The 20,735-nt window shown below is 30.4% G+C and overlaps 1 protein-coding gene across 4 annotated transcripts in view; it reads right to left on the bottom strand.

The window, feature by feature from the left end:
- Positions 1–205: 205 nt before the first annotated feature.
- LOC111387346 overlaps positions 206–20,735 on the bottom strand; it is an 84,910-nt gene continuing 64,380 nt past the window's right edge. Inside the window, exons 1-9 of one of the 4 annotated variants that reach the window (XM_023011899.1) lie at positions 3,349–4,115; positions 2,958–3,135; positions 2,658–2,735; positions 1,849–2,212; positions 1,603–1,715; positions 1,153–1,317; positions 893–1,032; positions 643–735; positions 206–542 (exon numbers count right to left, since the gene is read on the bottom strand). In XM_023011899.1, the coding sequence (XP_022867667.1) occupies positions 383–542; positions 643–735; positions 893–1,032; positions 1,153–1,317; positions 1,603–1,715; positions 1,849–2,212; positions 2,658–2,735; positions 2,958–3,135; positions 3,349–3,455 (1,398 nt within the window). In that variant the 5' untranslated portion in view covers positions 3,456–4,115 and the 3' untranslated portion in view covers positions 206–382. Of the gene's footprint in view, positions 543–642; positions 736–892; positions 1,033–1,152; positions 1,318–1,602; positions 1,716–1,848; positions 2,213–2,657; positions 3,224–3,348; positions 4,116–20,735 lie in introns of those variants that run through there. The other 3 variants (XM_023011900.1, XM_023011901.1, XM_023011903.1) reach the window with 3 other exon arrangements.

A 20,735-nucleotide genomic window follows, 5' to 3' on the forward strand; every position in this document is an offset into this window, starting at 1 on the left:
GAAAATGGTTATAGTATCTATAATCTGCGTATGTTTTCGCGAAACTCATAAACAGAGTCAAACATTTTATCGATCTGAATACCTGGGTTCGTATAGATAAAGATATATCTCCCGAGATCCTACTGGATTTCATCAAGAGGAGCCTTACTTTCCAAGAACATCTTGCCTTAAGGATTGAGGTAAATTCATGTTTTGCGAAGACTGCTTTGTTTTCTACATGTATTGATAAAATTCTTGAGCCATGCAAATCAAAAAAGATGGTTCAAAGAAAATATATACAGAAGTAAGTTCATAGCGTGAGATCCGTTATTGGTGTTATTATACAAACTATCATATAAGCACGCAAGTTGATAAGTACGATTTTATACAGAAAACAGACAAGTCAAGGAACTGCTAGCCGACCTTTTTGCCCCAATGATTTCCATGATGATTCCAGCCGTATCAAATGTAATTTCTCGACAAATGGTTCTAGTACTTCTGCCTCTTCTTCCGGGGCAAAGGCCATGCAGATGCTAAGTTCTTGGACTGCTTCCTCGTATTCTCTATAATTTATAAACGTTGATTGTAGTTTACCACCGAATAGCTCGAATAATATTGGTGAAAAACGTAAATAACAGTTATATAAAGTTTCGGAGTTCATACCTACTATAGTACAACATCATGCCATAATCTCGTCTCAAGGACCAGTTGTGCGGTTGCAGAATCAGCAATCTTTGGGAAGCCATGATCGCGAGTCTGGAAAGGATTATAATATCGAAAGCGTATGTTATGCACAAACTACAATACTATAAGCACCCTTAAAGGAAAACAGACAGGACAAATACACACCATCACAATAGGAAAAAGGGGCAAAAGTAGAAGTCGAGTTACGAAGAGAATACAAGAAGGTTACCTCAGCTCCTGAGGTCGCAACAAAGGGACGTTTAGACCATCGTTCTTGTTAAATTTCTCATCGGCTTTATGAACAGACCTAAGTGGAGAAGTCAGCATCAATCCGTAGTTTTTTCTTGAAGCCCGTTTCCAGTAAATCCTCTGCAATATTTATACCCATTATATTTTCCATGGTTGGAACCATAAAATTGTTGGCTGGCAAAACTCAAGATTAAGAACTAAAGTTATACACCATAGAATTACTGGCATGATAGAGCTTACCATCAAATTTGCCAAAGCAATCCCAATAATATCTCTATTTGTTGCAATGTCAAGCGCCAAGAGTGAATTACTATTTATGTCAGAGGCCTTAGATCGGGGGTCGTCCACACACTTCCCATTGACAACCCCAAACAAGCTGTGTCCAGAAGTTACTTTGAATAGCTCCTGCATTGTGGCAGAAAGGTAGCCATATCAGACTCTAAAAACTGAGACCAAACAGGGTTGAACCAAGACAAATTTGCAACTGTTAATGGATTTTTTAGTAAGCAGTATTGGACAAGACATCGGTACAACAGACAAGAATTTAGCTTATTTTAGTTCAGACAATATCCTATATAATGCATCTTATCAAACAAGCAATAGGATTATCTATTATGCATGCCATTTTGAAAATAACGATAACAGGCATAAATCCGTGACATTATTAATGGGTTTGGAAAATCAACATACCTCAGGGTTCCCAGTTGGTGGCCATATCAAAAAATCTTCACCAACTCGAGATCCCACTATGGTCAGATTAAGTCTTCGACAAACCTCAATATAAATTACGCTAAGCAAAATTGCTGGCAATATGGTAACATAAAAAGTTAGGTGCAGCCTTATCCAAATTAACTCTTAACTAAAAAAATTATGCAATCTTGGAAATATAAACTAATAATTAAGATTTGTTAGGAGAATTGATTGATGAAGATATACCGCTGGCACATCCTGAGCTTAATACAAAGTGCAGGTATGAACACTTCGAATCAGTTACTATGGATGACCTTTTGAAACCTCTCAACTCAAAAAGAACTTTGTTCACTGCCTCCAAAACTTCTACCAAATCACATCCTATTTCTCTTGAAACCAGCTCTGCTTCGACTTGCTTAGCAATGGCATCCAACTCGGACAGCCACTCACTTATATTCTTTCCAGCTAGAGGCATAGCCTCCACATAATCCCACTCTTCAGCGTCAGAAGGTGATGACAAATCTCTCCTTTCGTTATGGAGCAAATGGGAGTCCATCTCTCTATTTAAAGCCAAAAACGCCTCATCTTCAGCAGCAATGTAAAGTAAAGCCTACAGAAAATATTCCGAAACACATAAACAATAGAGATGCTGACAAACTCGTATAATTTCAAATAAGATGAAGAAACTCAATATGTGGACTTCAGCAACAGTACATATTTTGTCAGTCATACGAAGATATAGAGATTATTGGAGCCACTCGTATTTTAACAACTGTTCAATAAGTGGTAGGAGCAAATCCGGAGAAGAGAAGACCAATCACAAAACTGAAAAAGAAATGATACTGGTACCACTAGCACTATAAAAAAATGTTCACCAAATTCTAGCCACAATTCAATTATATAGAATATTCAATCAAACAACTGGAATTCAAGATATTATGTACACCTTAACTAAAGAGTATCAACTAGGAAACCAGATCAAGAAAGGTATATATTCTTTTGATTGCACATTAACTACATCTAATCGAAAGTGTGAACCAAGAATAAATTACTACCTTCGCAAGTGAGATATCTTTGTCCTTGGACTGGAAAGAAATTTCCTGAGTAAATCTCTCCCTAGCAGCTTCAAGAAACTGATAGATCATCATAACATAAATCACGGATTAAAAGAATTTCACATATTTCCAAAATTAGCACTAAATTCTCAAAATAAACTGTGTTACCATGTGGCTAGATGAGTAAACAAAGTAACAACCGATATCGATAATCAGCATGGCTAAAATTCATTATTAAACCAACAATAGAACTAGATCAAACCAAGGGAATACATTACTTCAAAAGAAATATACTCAAACCTCCTTATAGATGTCGGTTCTGGATGAATTTCGGGATTCAGCCAGAACAGAAGAATACAGAGGTAAACTACTCAATCTTCTCTTCTTAAGGGCAGCATTCCCAGTTGTAGCAATCAAATTGTTCCTCTTTGCTTTCCCAAAACGACTCCAAATTCCACCACAACCATTAAATTCATACCTGATGATCGTAAAGAATAACGGGATATTGGGAATTGCCAAGTACTAGTAGTAGTAGCACAAATGCTTCTCCAATCCACTTACTATAACTTTACATAAACAAGTACAATAAAAATAGTACATCAAACTTCATACTCATAATAAATGAGTTAAATTTATTTTATAAAAATCCATTAAAACCCATTACATTTTGGCATTAAAGAAGATCAAATACCTGCCACAAGACCCCAAAGAAGCCATAGCTGGAGAAGATGCATTCACCCCACCAGAAACCATCCTCATCTGCCGATAATTAAGCCCATGAAGAGGAATACACAACATTTTCTTGAATTTTCTTGAATGAGAAAGAAAAGAAATCTTCCAAGCTCTCAAGAACGGAACAAAAGGGGTGTTGCAATAGGAGAGTATTCTTGAAAATTGAGTATAAAAGACAAATTTTTCAAGAAAACAACAAAAGGGTAGATGAAATTAGGTTCAAGAGGCAATAGATTGTGCTACTACACCCCGTAGAAGCAGTAAATTCGCCAAGAAAAGCATTGGACAAAAAGAAAAAGAGAACTATGATCCAGAAAATTGAAAATTAAGCTGTCCCTTGTTCAGAGAAAGGCTTGGGAATTAAATTAGAGATGGACCTAATAAAAGAGTTAATAAAAGCCGTTAAGGGCATTAAATTGGAACTTCCAAAACACAAGGAAGAAGGAGACAAGATGGCGGATGATAAATGGAAGTATCTGCAACTAAAACTAGTATCAGAATTATGGTGGAAGCTGACACTGCTAATGCTACTAAAATTTCCAAGATCCATAGTATTGGCAGCTGTAAATTGCACCATCAGAATATATAATCAATCAAAACCCACTTTTCTATTTCATCTTCCCTCTCTTTCTCTCTCAGCCTATATATAAATACCCCTTCTATGTATATATAAATATTTGGCCGATACAGTGGGGAAGGAGGGCTACCCCATCAAAGGTTCCTCTCTCTCTCTCTCTCTCAGCCAATATATATAGAGGTGTTGGATGAATTTTGTGAATAGTGACGCTGAAATAAGTATAATGATGGAGACAAAGCCGAGGCAAGAGTTGGACTCTTTGTCCGGTCAGAAAAAGGAATTTAATTTGATTGAAATTTCTGGCTGTGAGAGTTGTTGATAATAATAGACTGAATCACACTAATATGTGCAAAATTTAAATAATTAGGAGATTAGTGGATAGTGGTTTAACCCAAAATTATATGAGGATTTATTTATTGCTATAACGACATTATTAAAGAAATAATATTAGGAAGACCTGTAAGAATCAGTAAGAGAAACGGAGATAACGGAAGATTGGGTTGAGAGATAGAGAGGTGTTAACCAAACATTCCGTCACCTATTTATCTATGTGAAATTAATAATTCTTCACGTACAGAATTATTCCAACAGAAGAAAAACAGAATTCTCATATGGGGTGGAGCCAAGGGCAGATCCAGACCGTTCAAACTGTGGGGTCAAAATTTTTTTTTTTCGAACAACATATTATGAATAAAAAGGAAAAGTCCATTGTTTGTTGTTCATATTCGATATTTGCACTTTGGGAAGAAATCGGTGGATTATATGATATATCTATGGACTAAATAATGGATATGGGCCATGTGATATGGATATAGATTTAGGATTTGGACTTTTTGGGGGGCAAAAAATTAAGTTTTCAGCAAAAAAAAAAAAATCCAGAAAACTGTGGGGTCATTTGACCCCACATGACCCCATGTGGGTCCGCCCCTGGGTGGAGCCCATTTGAATTTTATATTGGAAAAAAAAACCACGCACCCCATGTATGTGTGTGTGTTTTGAATTTAGATTACGTTCAATAATCCCTGTACCCATAGCAACACACATCTGAAAATGAATGATAGGTCAATTAAAAAAGGGGACTTATATTACAATGATGTCTAAATAAGAACATTTTTCCATTTAATACATAATTTTAATAAATATTTCGATATTGTAAATACCAAGTTTATCGGTAAATGATAATTGTACTTTTGCAACCCTAGAAATTATTATTATTGTATCTCTAATTTTTATCTATAATTTATAAGACTTTTTTTTTTTAATAAAATACACAAAAATTTATTGACTTTCATTCTCTTTTCTCTTTTTTTATAAAACGTTATCAGCACGATAATTTAATTTTTCAAAATTTAGTGATTAAAGTAGTAATTTTTCATAAACATAAATATTTATCACATGTATCCAAATTAATTTGGTGGAATGTTATTTTTTCTACATACATATATATCAAAACGAGGTTACTTCTTCTTATATGCTTTTTGTTTGTACGCAAATCTATAATGATTATCTCATTATATGCATAATGATTACCTTGTTCTATTTACATATTTATTTATGAAGTCAATTCATATGCATATTATGAAGTTTTTTCACTTATGCATTTTTGTAATTAATTTTTCTATATAAATTCATATCATGTTTATATAGTAATTAAATTTTTTTAGATGATCTTCTATAAACTTTAAATTAATAATTTATTATATTATTGCTCCTGAAGTAGCAAAATATTATAATTAATATTTCAAAAAAATATTATTATTTTATTACTCTTGAAGAGCGTAATATTATTAGAATATTAATTTATTGCTTTTGAAAAAGTAATAATAAAATATAACGCGCTCTCAAAATAACACATATCCCAAATAATATATATCTCATTATGTTTCCGAAGAAATATAAATACAACACAATACTGGATTGTAATTTTTAAAGAAAACTAATTTTATCTATTATGAATATTCAAGATAAATATTAATTTGTCGCTCTTGAAGAGTATGAATTATAATTTTCAATATTTTCAGAAAAATATTGATATATTGTTATTTAAAAAGTAATAATTAAAGATAATGTGATCTTGGAGTAGCATATTTTCAAAAAATATATCATTTTGAATTCATGTTTATCTCTAAAAGAAAATATATAACTAATGTCTTGCGAATATTAATTAGTTTGACTATTTGAATGATATATGATAATTATAAAGCTTTAATCCCATTCTTCGAAGTTAAACAATCGAATTATATCTTATGTTAAACCAGAAGTTCAATTTCACTTTATTATTTGGCATGACCAGTCGGATCATCACTGGATTAATAATGATACAAAATTAAAAACTCAAGTGAATATTCAGTAATGAACCAGAAGATTCTTCAATTCAATCCTATATGAAATTTATTCTCTTTCATAAAAAATTTTCATTAACCATAATTAGCGAAATAGGGACTGAATTTCCTACACTTCTAAAAATTAATTAGGGCAATAAATGGGGTCTCATCATATTATTTGTATCTAATATATTTGATACATATATTAGATAATTTTATGGTGTTTGCAACCTGAAATTTGCGAAATTACTGCTCAAATTTTAAATTATGATTATAATTTTTAGACTGTATAATCAAGACTGTGTCTTGTTAATACTAGTGAGTATAAATCTCAATATTTTGATAAGTGTTAGTTAGGATGTCGATAAACAGCTTGACACTATTGTTTGTAAATACCTCCAATTAATTTAATTGAGAACAAAAAATTTCTCATTTTTTATTTAGAGAAATCTATTATGTATCATGCCAAAATCATAATTCTCCATATTATAATTAGCTTATGGTCAAAGTCTAATTTTTCAATCTAATTATTTTTTATAATAAAATTGAACCATCACAAAATACTGAGATTGAAAATAAAGAGTGCTGAGAATAAATGCGTAGTTTGAAACCTTACTCCAAGTGGGCAATATTTTTATAATGCTGAAAAAATAATTGTCAATTTGATTGGACAATTCTCTCAGTGTTAGCGGGAGAAATTAAGAAGTTGAAAATAATGTATATATGTGTCATTATCTAAATTTTCGTAAAATATCTTTCGAACCAAAAGTTCAAAAAATAATTTATTCAAATGCATTTACTAATTAAAGAGATAAAACAATATCTCACGTACCAATTTTAAATGTTCCAACATGAATTAATGTTCTGTGAGGACAATTTGTTAACATTATATTTGATATATCTATAACACGCTTGAAGTGTAATGTGTTCAGTCCTAATTCAAAAATCTTCAAACAAAAATGGAGCAATCAACAAAGATAATATAATTAAAGAGGCAAATATTTTTTATGAGTATCTAAACATAACAAATTATAAAATCTTAGAAGAAATTCAAGTATCTGAAATAATGAAACCTGAGATATCCCAATAAATTTGTTATTATTGGAAAACAAATAGAAATAAAAAAAAAATTATTGACAACAATTTTGCATATGATGTACTACATTATATAGCAAGGAATCAAAATAAATACGTTGAAATATATTGATTGAAGTAATGATTGACTAAATAAAACGAACGTATGTGATATAAACGCAATAGCGAATATTTGTTAAAGGAATTAGATAAAAATGACGTTATCTGCCCATATGTTTTTATAAAGAAAATAAATATTGAATTTGCAATTGTGACAGTTTATATTGATGATTTAAATTTAATTAAAACTCCTGAAGAGTTTAAAAAAACTACTGATTACTTGAAAAATAAATTTGAGATGAAAGATTTAGGAAAAATCTAATTTTGTCTTGGTTGCAAATTGAACATTTCCAAAAAGATTATTTGTTCATCAATTTACATATACAGAAAAGATTTAAAACGTTTTTATATGGATAATGCACATCCATTGGCATTATCTATGGTCATTTGATCATTTGAAGTGAAAAATGATCAATTTCGTCCACTTAAAGATGGGAAAAATATTATTGGCCTAAAGCACCATATCTTAGTGCAATTGTAGCGGTAACTTATCTTGCAAAATGCACTCGACCAGACATAACTTTTTCTATAAATCTTTTTACAAGATATAGCTTTACACCAACTTAAAGATATTGGAATAATGTTAAACATATTTTTATTACCTAGAGGACACCGTTGATTTGAGATTATAATATTCTCAAAAATTTCGCTTAGTGGGATAAGCAAATGTAGATGATCTCTTTGACCTTACATAGAATTAAATTACTAATAGAATATGTGTTTACACGTGGATGAACATTTATATCATAGAGATCTGTGAAGTAATCTTTAATAACAACATCTTCAAATCATTCTAAAATTGTTGCAATCCATGAAGTAGGTTAAGAATATGTATGGTTAAAGAATATAACACATCGTATTCATTTTTTACTTCTTTTTTTTTTTTTTTTTAAAAATTGGTACTATGGTTGCAATTAGCATTTTTTTAAATTTAAATAAAATTTAGAAAATAGAGAGCATGGGATGAAAGACACTCCAAGTTAAGTACCAAATCTTTTTCATCAATACTAATAGATGAGGAGTCTTGCAGATCGGGGCTAATTCAGTAGTTTGAGTCAGCATTGGCAGGCATTGACCATTTACCGTCGTCTACAATAAAATATTAAGAGTTCATTTAATACCAATTTTTTGCAAAAAAAATACATTTTGAAATAATGATTTGATGGAGAATGATTGGCTAAAAATAAAGAAAAGTTTTAAATTTACGTGTAATATTATTTTATTGAAAAATTGTGGATGAAAAAAAGAGAGAAAAATGTATTTTGAAAAAAATGAAAATCGAACAAGGCCTAAAGTTTAAATAAAACAATTATTTTGCTCAAATTGAACATATATAATTCTGTTATAAGAATAAATAGTACTTATCAAATGACATTGTTGTCAAGTTTTGTATAATTCAAAGGAAGAACACGATTGGAAGCTTTATAATTGTTTTTGCATTAAGATAGTTAAAACGTAACAAATACCATTTTGTTAAATTTAATGACACAAGTCAAGAAGTGCTGTAATGATTAAGTTTACAACAACCCTTGCAAACGATCACAAGTTTGAATCCCTTTTGTCCCCCTCCCTATTAAATTTTGATAAAATTATAGAATAAAAATAAAACAAAACAAATTCATTGGTAAGTGGTTCAAACCCGAGACTTCAATCAAATATGCAAATGCAAGCTCTAACCAATTGAGCTATAAGAAATATTTGAAAATGAAATGAATTACAAGTAATATAACATAAAAATTTAATCTATTGTCAACAAAAAAATTTCTCCGTCGATTTCGACGAATCCCGCTAGGGCGACCGCTCTAGCTCGCCACCACTGCTTGCAGACCATACCTATTAAGTGGAGGGTTTTTGCACTTATCAGCCTAACTATTTTATTCTAAAAATTGGCCGTCCTAACTCGTCACCACTTAAATCCGTCACTGCTTGCGGACTATATCTAATAAGTAGAGGGTTTTGCACTAATCAGCCTAACTATTTTATTCTAAAAACTTCTAAAAATCTAATTTCTGTTTGGTAATTTTAGTTTTAATAAAAATTGATAATTTAATCAAATATTTCATGAAGTTGGTCATACATTTTTGAACTGAGGCCTATTCATTCGTATCTAATGTTTGAAAGACGGGAGTGGGATCGAGTTTTGTCCAATTTTTTATTTGGTTATGGTAAATGAGAATAATGAATGATTGGATCAACTTTTTGAAGGCATAATCATGGTGTCGCCCCACCTGACGTTTGCCTGTGGCATGTTGGCATCCACCAGCCAATTTCATATTTTAGCATGAGTTTGCCTCATGACATCACATGTCGATTAGGTTTAAATTAAATATTTGGATTATATAATGTGTAAATCAATCAAACTTATGACTATACGTCTGTCTTACTTTATTTCCTTATCTATAGATTTAAAAATGTAAACAAATAAATGATTAATATTTTATCTTATCTCTTTTCGGGGAAAGGTCCAAATTTTTTATGGTCCTAATGGAATTTGACAAGGAATCAAGATTATTCGATTCTTCCCTAACTATGGAGTAGAGTCGATATGTTTTTTGAGGTCGTCTACAATAAATTTATTTTCAAATTTAAATTACTTAAAGTTTTACATCTCTTTGAAATTGCAAATGCAAGCTCTAACCAATTGAGCTATAAGAAATATTTGAAAATGAAATGAATTACAAGTAATATAACATAAAAATTTAATCTATTGTCAACAAAAAAATTTCTCCGTCGATTTCGACGAATCCCGCTAGGGCGACCGCTCTAGCTCGCCACCACTGCTTGCAGACCATACCTATTAAGTGGAGGGTTTTTGCACTTATCAGCCTAACTATTTTATTCTAAAAATTGGCCGTCCTAACTCGTCACCACTTAGATCCGTCACTGCTTGCGGACTATATCTAATAAGTAGAGGGTTTTGCACTAATCAGCCTAACTATTTTATTCTAAAAACTTCTAAAAATCTAATTTCTGTTTGGTAATTTTAGTTTTAATAAAATTTGATAATTTAATCAAATATTTCATGAAGTTGGTCATACATTTTTGAACTGAGGCCTATTCATTCGTATCTAATGTTTGAAAGACGGGAGTGGGATCGAGTTTTGTCCAATTTTTTATTTGGTTATGGTAAATGAGAATAATGAATGATTGGATCAACTTTTTGAAGGCATAATCATGGTGTCGCCCCACCTGACGTTTGCCTGTGGCATGTTGGCATCCACCAGCCAATTTCATATTTTAGCATGAGTTTGCCTCATGACATCACATGTCGATTAGGTTTAAATTAAATATTTGGATTATATAATGTGTAAATCAATCAAACTTATGACTATACGTCTGTCTTACTTTATTTCCTTATCTATAGATTTAAAAATGTAAACAAATAAATGATTAATATTTTATCTTATCTCTTCGGGGAAAGGTCCAAATTTTTTATGGTCCTAATGGAATTTGACAAGGAATCAAGATTATTCGATTCTTCCCTAACTATGGAGTAGAGTCGATATGTTTTTTGAGGTCGTCTACAATAAATTTATTTTCAAATTTAAATTACTTAAAGTTTTACATCTCTTTGAAATTAAGGTAATTCTGCTCTAATTGATCTGAAGTTTTGAAGTTCACGTGATTAACATTTGATACTTGTGTTATAAGAAAGCGTTCAACAAACAAAAGGTATACGACAAATAATCTTAACCATCAAATTAATCAAATTCAACGATGTAGATCTAACTAAAAATAAAAAAAAATAAAAAAAATTATCATTTTTGATTGTGTGTAGCAGTAATTCATAGCATATCCGGTGGCCTTTCCAGAAAGTTCCAAAGCCTTTCTCTCGGTAGCACTCCAACTGCTGCTAACGCCGCCTTCACGCCACTCAGCATTCTGTTTCCCAATTATCCAGTGTAATTTTTAGATTGTTTTAAGTTAGATCTATTAGGGCTGCACAAAAAAACCATAAAATCATAAACCGAACTGAAAACGTTGACTTGAAACCGTTGATTTTGGGTCCACGTGAACACGTGGTTTCTTTTCCCTTAAACTGAATGAAATCGTTTCAGAATGATTTGGTTTAGGTTTTGATTTTTAAAAACCGCACAAAACCAAATCGAACAGTTTTTAAATTTTTTTTATTAAAAAGTTAATTTTATTAACTTAAAAATTTTACAGTTTTTAAGTTTCAAAAAAAGTACCAATTTAGCTATATAAATTACAACTAGCCTATTGAAATAATCATAGAAAATTAACAGATTCATAACACATGTCCTCACTTGATATCTAAACTAAATTAAAAATTCCAAAATCATATGACATGAAAAAAAAAAACACATATTTTCAACAATTGAAATCATAATTCAACAAAATTATGTCAATAAATCTCTTCAAAAGTTTCAAAAACTCTAATATAAGCTCTCATTTCCCCAACATTTTATGCTTGTCTATCATTGCTGAACAAATAGCTAGTCACATTTACCTATTAGTCTACTAATCTCTATCTGAATCGCCTCTTTCTCTCTTCTCTTTCGATAAGTCTTAAATTCTTACTTAAACAATTTTTTCATTGTTTTTTTTTTTTGAACTTATTATACACTTGTGAATTGTGGTTTGGATAGAAAAATGATTGTTTGTATGCCTAGATGATTAATGAACTTGTTTGTGATTTGAAAAGAAAGAAGGATAGAGCTTATTGATTGTGTAAAAATGTTAAAATTCCTTAACTAGTACTACTACCTTCTACTTTACATTTCACTAGCAAAATGAAAAGGAGTTTTAACCAAATTATAATAATAGAATGTAACTCTACATTTTCCAACCGCTATATGACAATACGAATGTCAAACAAGAAAATGTAAATAAAAATGAAAAAGAAATGTATTTGTTCTATTAACATTTTTTAGCAACCAATTTTGAAAATAATTTATTCATGTGTTTCATACTCAATATGAATGTAATTTAACATTTAACATTATTGGTTCTCGTTTAAACTTATATTTAACTATGTTAGATACATTACTATAATGTCGAAAGGCAAATCGCGGATTAAAATCAAACCAGACTGCAAATTATGATTTGATTTGGTTTGGTTCAAAAAATAAAATGGTTTGGTTTGAAAAAATGTCAAACAACATAAAATGGTTTGAGTTGAAAATATAGCATAAACCGTCCAAATTGAACCGTGTTCACCCCTAAGATCTATACTATTAAATTAGATTAATTTAAGGGCTAAGATTATTTGTCAAATATCTTTATCCATTAAACACTCTCCTATGTTATAATACTAATGATAAAGAAAATCACTATTTGAAACAATAAAATATTATTTTATAAATTTTGAGGAAAAAATATAAATTGTTTTGAGTGAGAAATGTTTGATTCAACCATTAGTCGAGAAATGGCAGAGAGGCGAAAGATGTAGGAAAATGTGAGTTGAGAATATTGAAGAAGATTCTGTTCCAAAAAGAAACATGTTATTTCAAATATATCAGAACATTGAATTAGACACAAGGTATCTTTGATAGGAGGGATTTTTCATGAAAAATGGAAAAGGAATTTCATTTTTCAATTTTAAGAGTGTTTGATGGCTCTTTTTTTTTTTTTCCATGGAAATACATTTCTTGGTTGCCTTGTCACATATGGTGGGAATTGATTTTTCAAGTTACTGTACCTAATTTTTTTTTTTCGTTTTTTTTGTTTTTTTTGCTTGTTAGCAATGGAAACAAATTCTAAGAATTATTGTAAAAAAATATTTTCCTTTAATTGACAATTTTCATATAAAACAAAACCAAACGAACATAAAAAAATAGATGATTTTCTTAAATTTTTTTGTTTATTTTTTGATTTTTTTTTTTTTTGATAATGGAAACAAATTTCATTCCAAATACCAGTAAAATCTATCCCTTTAATTGACAATTTTCATGTAAAATCAAACCAAACGAACACCAAAAAACACTTTTATTTCAACATTTTTCACGTGAAAAATTATATCAATCAAACACAATAATTTACAATTTTTAGGCAATTCAATTCCCTGAAATTCGTTTTCTTTTCACCCAAATTTCATCTTTACAATCAAACAGACCCTAATTGTGTGTTTCTAAGAAATATGAAGGAAATAAAACAAATTCAGATAGAAAATCAAGAAAGTGACTTTTGAAAAAAAAAATAAATAAATAAAAATCTTTTGAGGAGATATTTTACCCAACCATAATCTAGAAATAGGAAGAACGAAAAAAGGAATAAAAAGAAAGTACATAACTTTGAAAATTGAAAAGATTGCTTTTTCAAATAAAATAAACTGGTGTGTGACTCAATCGACATCACGAAAGATTAAATTTAATAACAAAAACAATAAACGAATAAAATATTTCGTGCAGGGATCAATTTAGAGGAAGAGGATTTCTATTTTCTACCATAATTTTAAGAATAAATAGGAAAAATAAGACTATTTCTAACTACATTAGTTATTAGATGGCTAAAATGAGGATGGAAGTAATGCTGGAGTATCGGGCATAGGAGCTCGAAAGACAAGGCTCATGGGCTATTTTCTACCATGCCTCTTGTGTTGTTTTCTGGTATTTCTACTTCGACTTAAGCACATATTGATTTTAACAAAATTAAAGGTTTGTTTGGGAGAGAGATTTTTTGATGTGAAAAATAATTTTTTAGAAGAAAAAAAAGACTTATAGTTAGAAAGTATGGAAAATTTATTGATCTATGTTGAAATTATAGTTATGCGAAATTGAGTGATTAAAAATGAGTTTAAGAAAAAATACTTTTCAAATAAGATGTGCCTAATTAAAAACGCTAAATATTAACTATTATATATCTCAAAAATTTATGCATGTAGTTATCACAAAGGTATTGAATAGACACGAGAATCGTCTATTAATATTTTAGTGCTGCAAAAATAAAACGTTAAAGACTATTGCAAAGAGTAAATTTAGGAACGTACGTACATATGGAGAAAAGAAGTATATTTTCAAGAAATATACTTTGAAATTATCTATGTTTTGTTAGTTCTTCAAAAAACTAAAATAGATAAGGAGAAGCAAAAATAAAGAAAACACATACACATTAATGATATCTGGAGATTATAAATTTGTTTTATAAGAAAACGTTTTTTATTCAGTTTTCAATTAGATTAAAAATGACAAGCAGATAAAAATATAAACATTAGAAGATCGTCACTATGCGTGGTTCATATTTTTTTGTGAAATTATTCTATAAATAAGACCAAAAAATAAGACTAAATTGAGCACGTTATAAAGTCGCTCCAAATTATTAAAAATTCTTCATTTTTGGATTAGTTGCTAAGCTTTAATTAATAAATTGTTACGATTGTCACATGACAAATACGAAAAGGAAAAAGTCCTGTGTACAGGACAAATATTCACAGGGGACCCCTCACATGGCTCAGTCCTACGCGGGCCTCGACGCAATAAAAAGACCCCAATTCCACGCCATGTGAGACCCCTGTAAGAGGTTTGTAAAAGCTGGCCCTGTACGCTCAGCTCAATTCATAGGAAAATGAGTCGGTCTCACGTATTAAGAGCGAGATGTAATTATAAGTGACATGCAAGCGCAATTAATATATATATATATATATCCTATGTTAAGATTCTGAGAACGATACATATTGATCTTATGTTTATATATTATTTTCTATTGTCATAATTAATGTACATAATTGTCTAACCGGCTAACCCTAACCAAGGGCTTGATCAAGCCAAACTATATACATAAAGTCCATGATGAAATGGAGGTATGCAAGTGCCAATTTGATTGAACAAGAGAATTGTCTTGTGAGATCTAAGAGTAAACATGGTTTAAAATTCTAGGCAAATTAGTATTTTCATTTAACTTAAGATTGTCTACATTATTTAATTAGTAGATTTGATATGTAACAATAATGTTTTTGTGTTAATGTCATTTTTCGTAGAGATGATTGAGTAGCACTATTGAAAAATAAAGAACGTTGAACATTGATTTGTTATCCATCTACTACACTTTTTGATCTAATCTTATTTAGCCTCCATTTGAAACCTATTTTTAGGTTAAAATGCATTTTGGAATGGTGATTTTTTGAAAAATGTGTATTAAAAAATAAGAATTTTTTTTGAATTTATGTATAAATTTATTTTATGGGAGAATGTAGTTGAAAAATGAGTTTTTGAAAATATTGAGCCTATACTATCTTCAATGGTCTACTTACACTAGATTGGGTGTAATTTGATGTAATGGCTACACCAATTTTGGTTAAAAATTACACCAAATTTGGTGCGGACTATTGGAAATGATTTTACACTTAAATTTACACCAAATTTTATTTTGAATTATTTTATACCAAATTTTATTTTACAAATTATATTATTAACAAAATCATTAAATTAGAAACTATATTTAATGAACTAAAATATTGCTTTTATTAGTAAATTGAAAAAAGACATTAAACATAATACCGTAAATTATAAAAATTACATTGAATGCACAAAGAAAATTACATATAACGAGAATGACAACTCATTTTATCACTTATTTATCGGAATGACAACTCGTTTGGTCACTTTTGGATCCAACACGACATGATTTTATTTATTTACTTATTTATTTATTATTTATTTATTTATAATAATTATTATTATTATTATTATTTTATTTTATTTTATTTGAAATGAACAAACAAGAATTTCGCTAAAAAGAGGTCAACAACAAGGAGAAAGATCTAAAAATACCTTGGTTCTTTTGGTGAATATTTTCACTATTTCGATGGAACTGAAAAAGACTTTTCGGAGTACTAAATTATTGTTTCTAGTTAAGTGTTGTATTGTACTTTAATTTATGTTTTCAGGGCCATGCTTCTTGAACAACCCCCTGATAGTCCAGGGGGTTATGTGGCACCCCTAGCGCCCCTCAATAGGTGGGGGTGCTATATAACCAGACGACCAGGGGTTCTACAAGGGGATTTCTAGTGCTAATTAATTAATTATCAAATTTGTAGCTTTTGACTTTTTAATGAACAATTTTAATTTTTGAAATAATTATTACTTATTAATTGTTTAGAGTTTAAAAATAAATGCTCAATAAAAATAATCATCATACTAAGATAATTATGAATCAATTAAAATATATTAATCCTAAAAAAAAAAATTAAAGAAACAATTTTTATAAAGTGTGAACAAGAGCAAAATGGGGTTGAATGAAAAACTTTATATTTGACGTAAATGAATAGAGATGTGACACTATTCATTACATTATCTTTTACACTATACTAGTGAGACGCACGCGCTATAGTATAATCGAATATGTAATAGCGTAGAGTGATATTGGTTATTTTTTTAACAACAATAGTCAAATCTTATTTTGTAATGTTGATAATTGAGAAGGAAAAGAGAAGTTTTGATGGAATAATATGATTGTGCAAGAGTTTACTTTCGGCAACTTAAAAAAGATAGGGTTATGATGGAGGAATCAATATGAAAAAAATTATGTTAATGGTTCATAAAGAAATGTTAACTAATAGACTAAAACAAATATTTTAAGAAGCAAACGAATGATGACCTATATGTTTCAAAAGCTACGCTTGTTATATCATCATAGTTAAGTTACAAGCTAAAGTATCATGAAACTTATTATACATTGTTGCTAAGCTCAAATTTCATGGAAGATTTTCCACACAAGCAGTGTTTCAAAACAAAACAAAGTTACAAGCCAAAAGCCTTACAAAATTCTTGTTATCGGTGCTACAAAATAAAACTAAGCTTTGGAAGTGGTTGTGGTAGAATCATTTATATGAAAAGGACAAAATAAGGAAATCGAACTTTTATGTTGTAGCATTGATGTTGTCTTCAAACTGGTACAACCATGATTAGTCAAGTTTTCCTTTTGTTGTGACTTGATCATCCAGTAGATGGTCCATTGTAATCATAAAAAGTTTCCTACATTCATAAAGATATTTAGGAGGAATTACTGTGAGATAAAAATGCAGCAAAAAGAAAATTACAACACATCTAAACAATTATGTTGTGGTAGCTTACCAAGTTGAATACCATCTCACGAATTAAATTAATGTCACACCCAATCTTATTAAGATCAAATCTCACTTCACTTACCTGCATAATATTAGTAAGAGTATCAATCAAAGAAAAATTCAATGGATTTTGTGGAGCCAGGCAGGTATTGACCGATAATTAGGGTCGATTAAATTGTCCTTTTGAAATCCATTCTAAAATAGAACACAAAAGCAGCAAATGGTATCATGGAAAAATAATGTAATATAATAAATGTTAGTTAAAGAATCACTTTAATGTAAAATCATGTTAAAATATAGAGTTTGGGCCTCTTCCAAAGTAATCATCACTAAATTAGAAAGAAATCTCCTGAAAGCACAATATAATTTAAAAAAAGAATCAAATATTCTAACAAAAAAGTCATTGCTGGTTTGAGTTATATAATGTTCATTTTGTAGCTATAAACAAAAGAGAAGTTTTTCGTGAAGATATTTGATTGCTCTTTTAAATTATGGTAGGCCTTTGAGAGAGTTCTTTCTAAATTTAGTGATAAATACTTTGGAAGATGCTCAATCATTATTGTCAATATTTGACTCCCTAGATGTACCTACAGAAAAATATGCAACTTCATTAAGTAAATAGAAGTGTAAGAATGAAACCATACATACTAAAGTAGAAATGCATTGAATAATAGTTACACAATAGAGCCAAGATTAAGCAAGGAAAAACCTCTTTAGTTGCACAAAGTTATAGTTTTGAAAAACAAAAATAAGGGAAACAAGAAAAGTATCAAACATTTGAGTTATGGCAATATATTATTCATAAAAACTTAGAATATCTCATTATTTAGTTTGTTGTGGAGACACTAAGAGTGAGAATAAATAATTTTGTATATTGTTTATAAAATCACAAATCATAAAATTGTTTACTTGAAATAATTTTAGCTAGAAGGATGCTAGTCTCCAAATGACGATGAGGTAGCATTGCACGAATTCCAAATGTAGGATATCATCATATAGGTTAATTATAAGTAATTAAATCATATTTCTGTTACAACCTATTCAGAATGAACAGAATCTACAAATTGGGTGCGATCTTGAAGTAAGAAGAACACAAGCGAATTACAAATCAAAATCCCAATGGATCTAACTATATAGTGTTCATACATAAGAAAACAAAACAGTTGTTCCATAATAAGCAAACATGAAAGCTACGAATGAGGATGTACAATTCATGTAAGAGTGAAACTCCCATCAATGCGACACACTTTGTAAACCACGAATGTTGGAATTCCATCGTCCATAAGTTCAACACCTATTTGAAGTTGTTTCTTCCTAACATAGTTTGCCCAACCTACAGTGAAACGTCACACATAACCATTGGTTTTTAGATTCGTTGGTACTGACCAATTATGATGTGAACTATCGTAGATTTGAACACTTTGGACAAATATTGGTAGATACAATCGAGCGAAGGCCTCAGGTGTATACTACAAAATAGAATGAAAAATTTATAAGCTGGTGAATTTTGAATTAGATGTGAAAAACAATTATAAAAATGGTTCATACGTGTAATTTGAGAAATATAAAGGTAGAAGAGATTCAAGTGAAAGAGGAGCTCACAATTATTTTATGACCATCGCGAGCAGGCTCTAATACTGAAACATCGAAAATAGGATTACCACTACGTGAAAGTTCTACCTCAAATCCCTCAGACTCATATGTCACTTCTACGCTTGAATGGTCGAATACTGAAACATCGAAAATAGAATTTATGTTGTATTCAAAGACGATAACACAACTATCTTGCAAAATATGGTGGTCAAAAACTGTGGCCATCCAGTAGCAAGATATATGTTATCATCAACTCTTTCAAGTCGTACGCTGCAGATAATTCCATCATAACTAATCAAACGTACTGTATTAGTAAGGTCGTGTCCCAAGCGGTGCACAAAAGTTCTCGAGATCGACTATAAAAAAAATATAAGTTTCGTAAGGAATATTATTTACTTTGTATATAGTTTTAGAACTCACCAAACAAACATTATGACCCAATGAATAAATGCTAACAAAGAGATCATTTTAGAACTCACTAGACGATTGTTATGGCCCAATGAAGTTGCGATTATTATAAAGAAATGGCGTGATAGATCAACCCTGTTTGACATAATATTTAAACTATAGAGACAATAGATAAATATATACGTTAAATGTTTAGCAGGAATAGAAAGTCCTTATTTGTTCAACAAAAAACACAATAAAAAAGACAATTATCAACAAAATTGAAACATGATATTTTATCGAAATTATGGAACAAAGAAAAGACGTAAAAAGAATGGAAAATGAAATTGGAAGGCACGATTTCTTAGAAATAGTACCCTGAAAACTGGCTCTTTTATGTAGTAGTGAAGTGATAGTGATAGTGATAATAGGGATTCACCGAAAAAAAAAAGAAAAAAAACCGACACTGCTTTCCACACAAAGTGGCTCTCTTATGAGATAGGGATGTATGTGGGGGTACCATTGGAGGAGAGTTTACACCAAGTTTGGTGTTTCCACCAAATATAAGGTACCATTGGAGATGCCGAAACATGGGCTTATACTAGCAATATTCGAAAAATCCATCTAAAGAAAAAAAAAGGGATATCGTTTCAAAATATTCAATTCTTTCATAGCGGCATGGCAATAAATGATTCATTCAATACGATAAGTGTAAATTCTACACTTATTTAGGCACATCTATGATGGCTTTATTGAGTGTATTGGAGCCTATTATTATAGAATTAAGTTCATTTTAAGTTTTAGGACAAACCTTGTGCTTGATGTGTGTCGATGATAAAAGAGAAGGAGACGAGAAGAAATTGACATGCTTTGAGATGTGAAGATTTGAGGCTAAGTAGGGATGGCAAATTGACTCATCAACTAAGGCTGCCCGTGGCTCGGCCTAGAAAAAGCTCGAGCTGGCCCTACTCAAGGCTTGGTGGAGGCTCGGGCTGAGCTCTACCTTGAAGTTTTGGGTAGGGCCCGAGCCGACTCAGAAAAAAAGCTGCAACCTGTAGCTACTACACACTGCCTTTATATAGGCGAGCCAAAAAAAGCTCGACTTAATTTTACTCGAGTCGAGCCTGAGTCTCGAGTTTCGGCTCACGAGTCGGCTCAATTCTACTCGTTGACACTCCTAAATTCTAGTGTCTTGCTTAAGTAAGAGTTTCACTACAAAAGAAAAAAATAGCTAAGAGAGAAGGATT

This window comes from Olea europaea, unplaced genomic scaffold, assembly GCF_002742605.1.
Source record: "Olea europaea var. sylvestris unplaced genomic scaffold, O_europaea_v1 scaffold399, whole genome shotgun sequence".
NCBI classification, from domain to species: Eukaryota; Viridiplantae; Streptophyta; class Magnoliopsida; order Lamiales; family Oleaceae; genus Olea; species Olea europaea.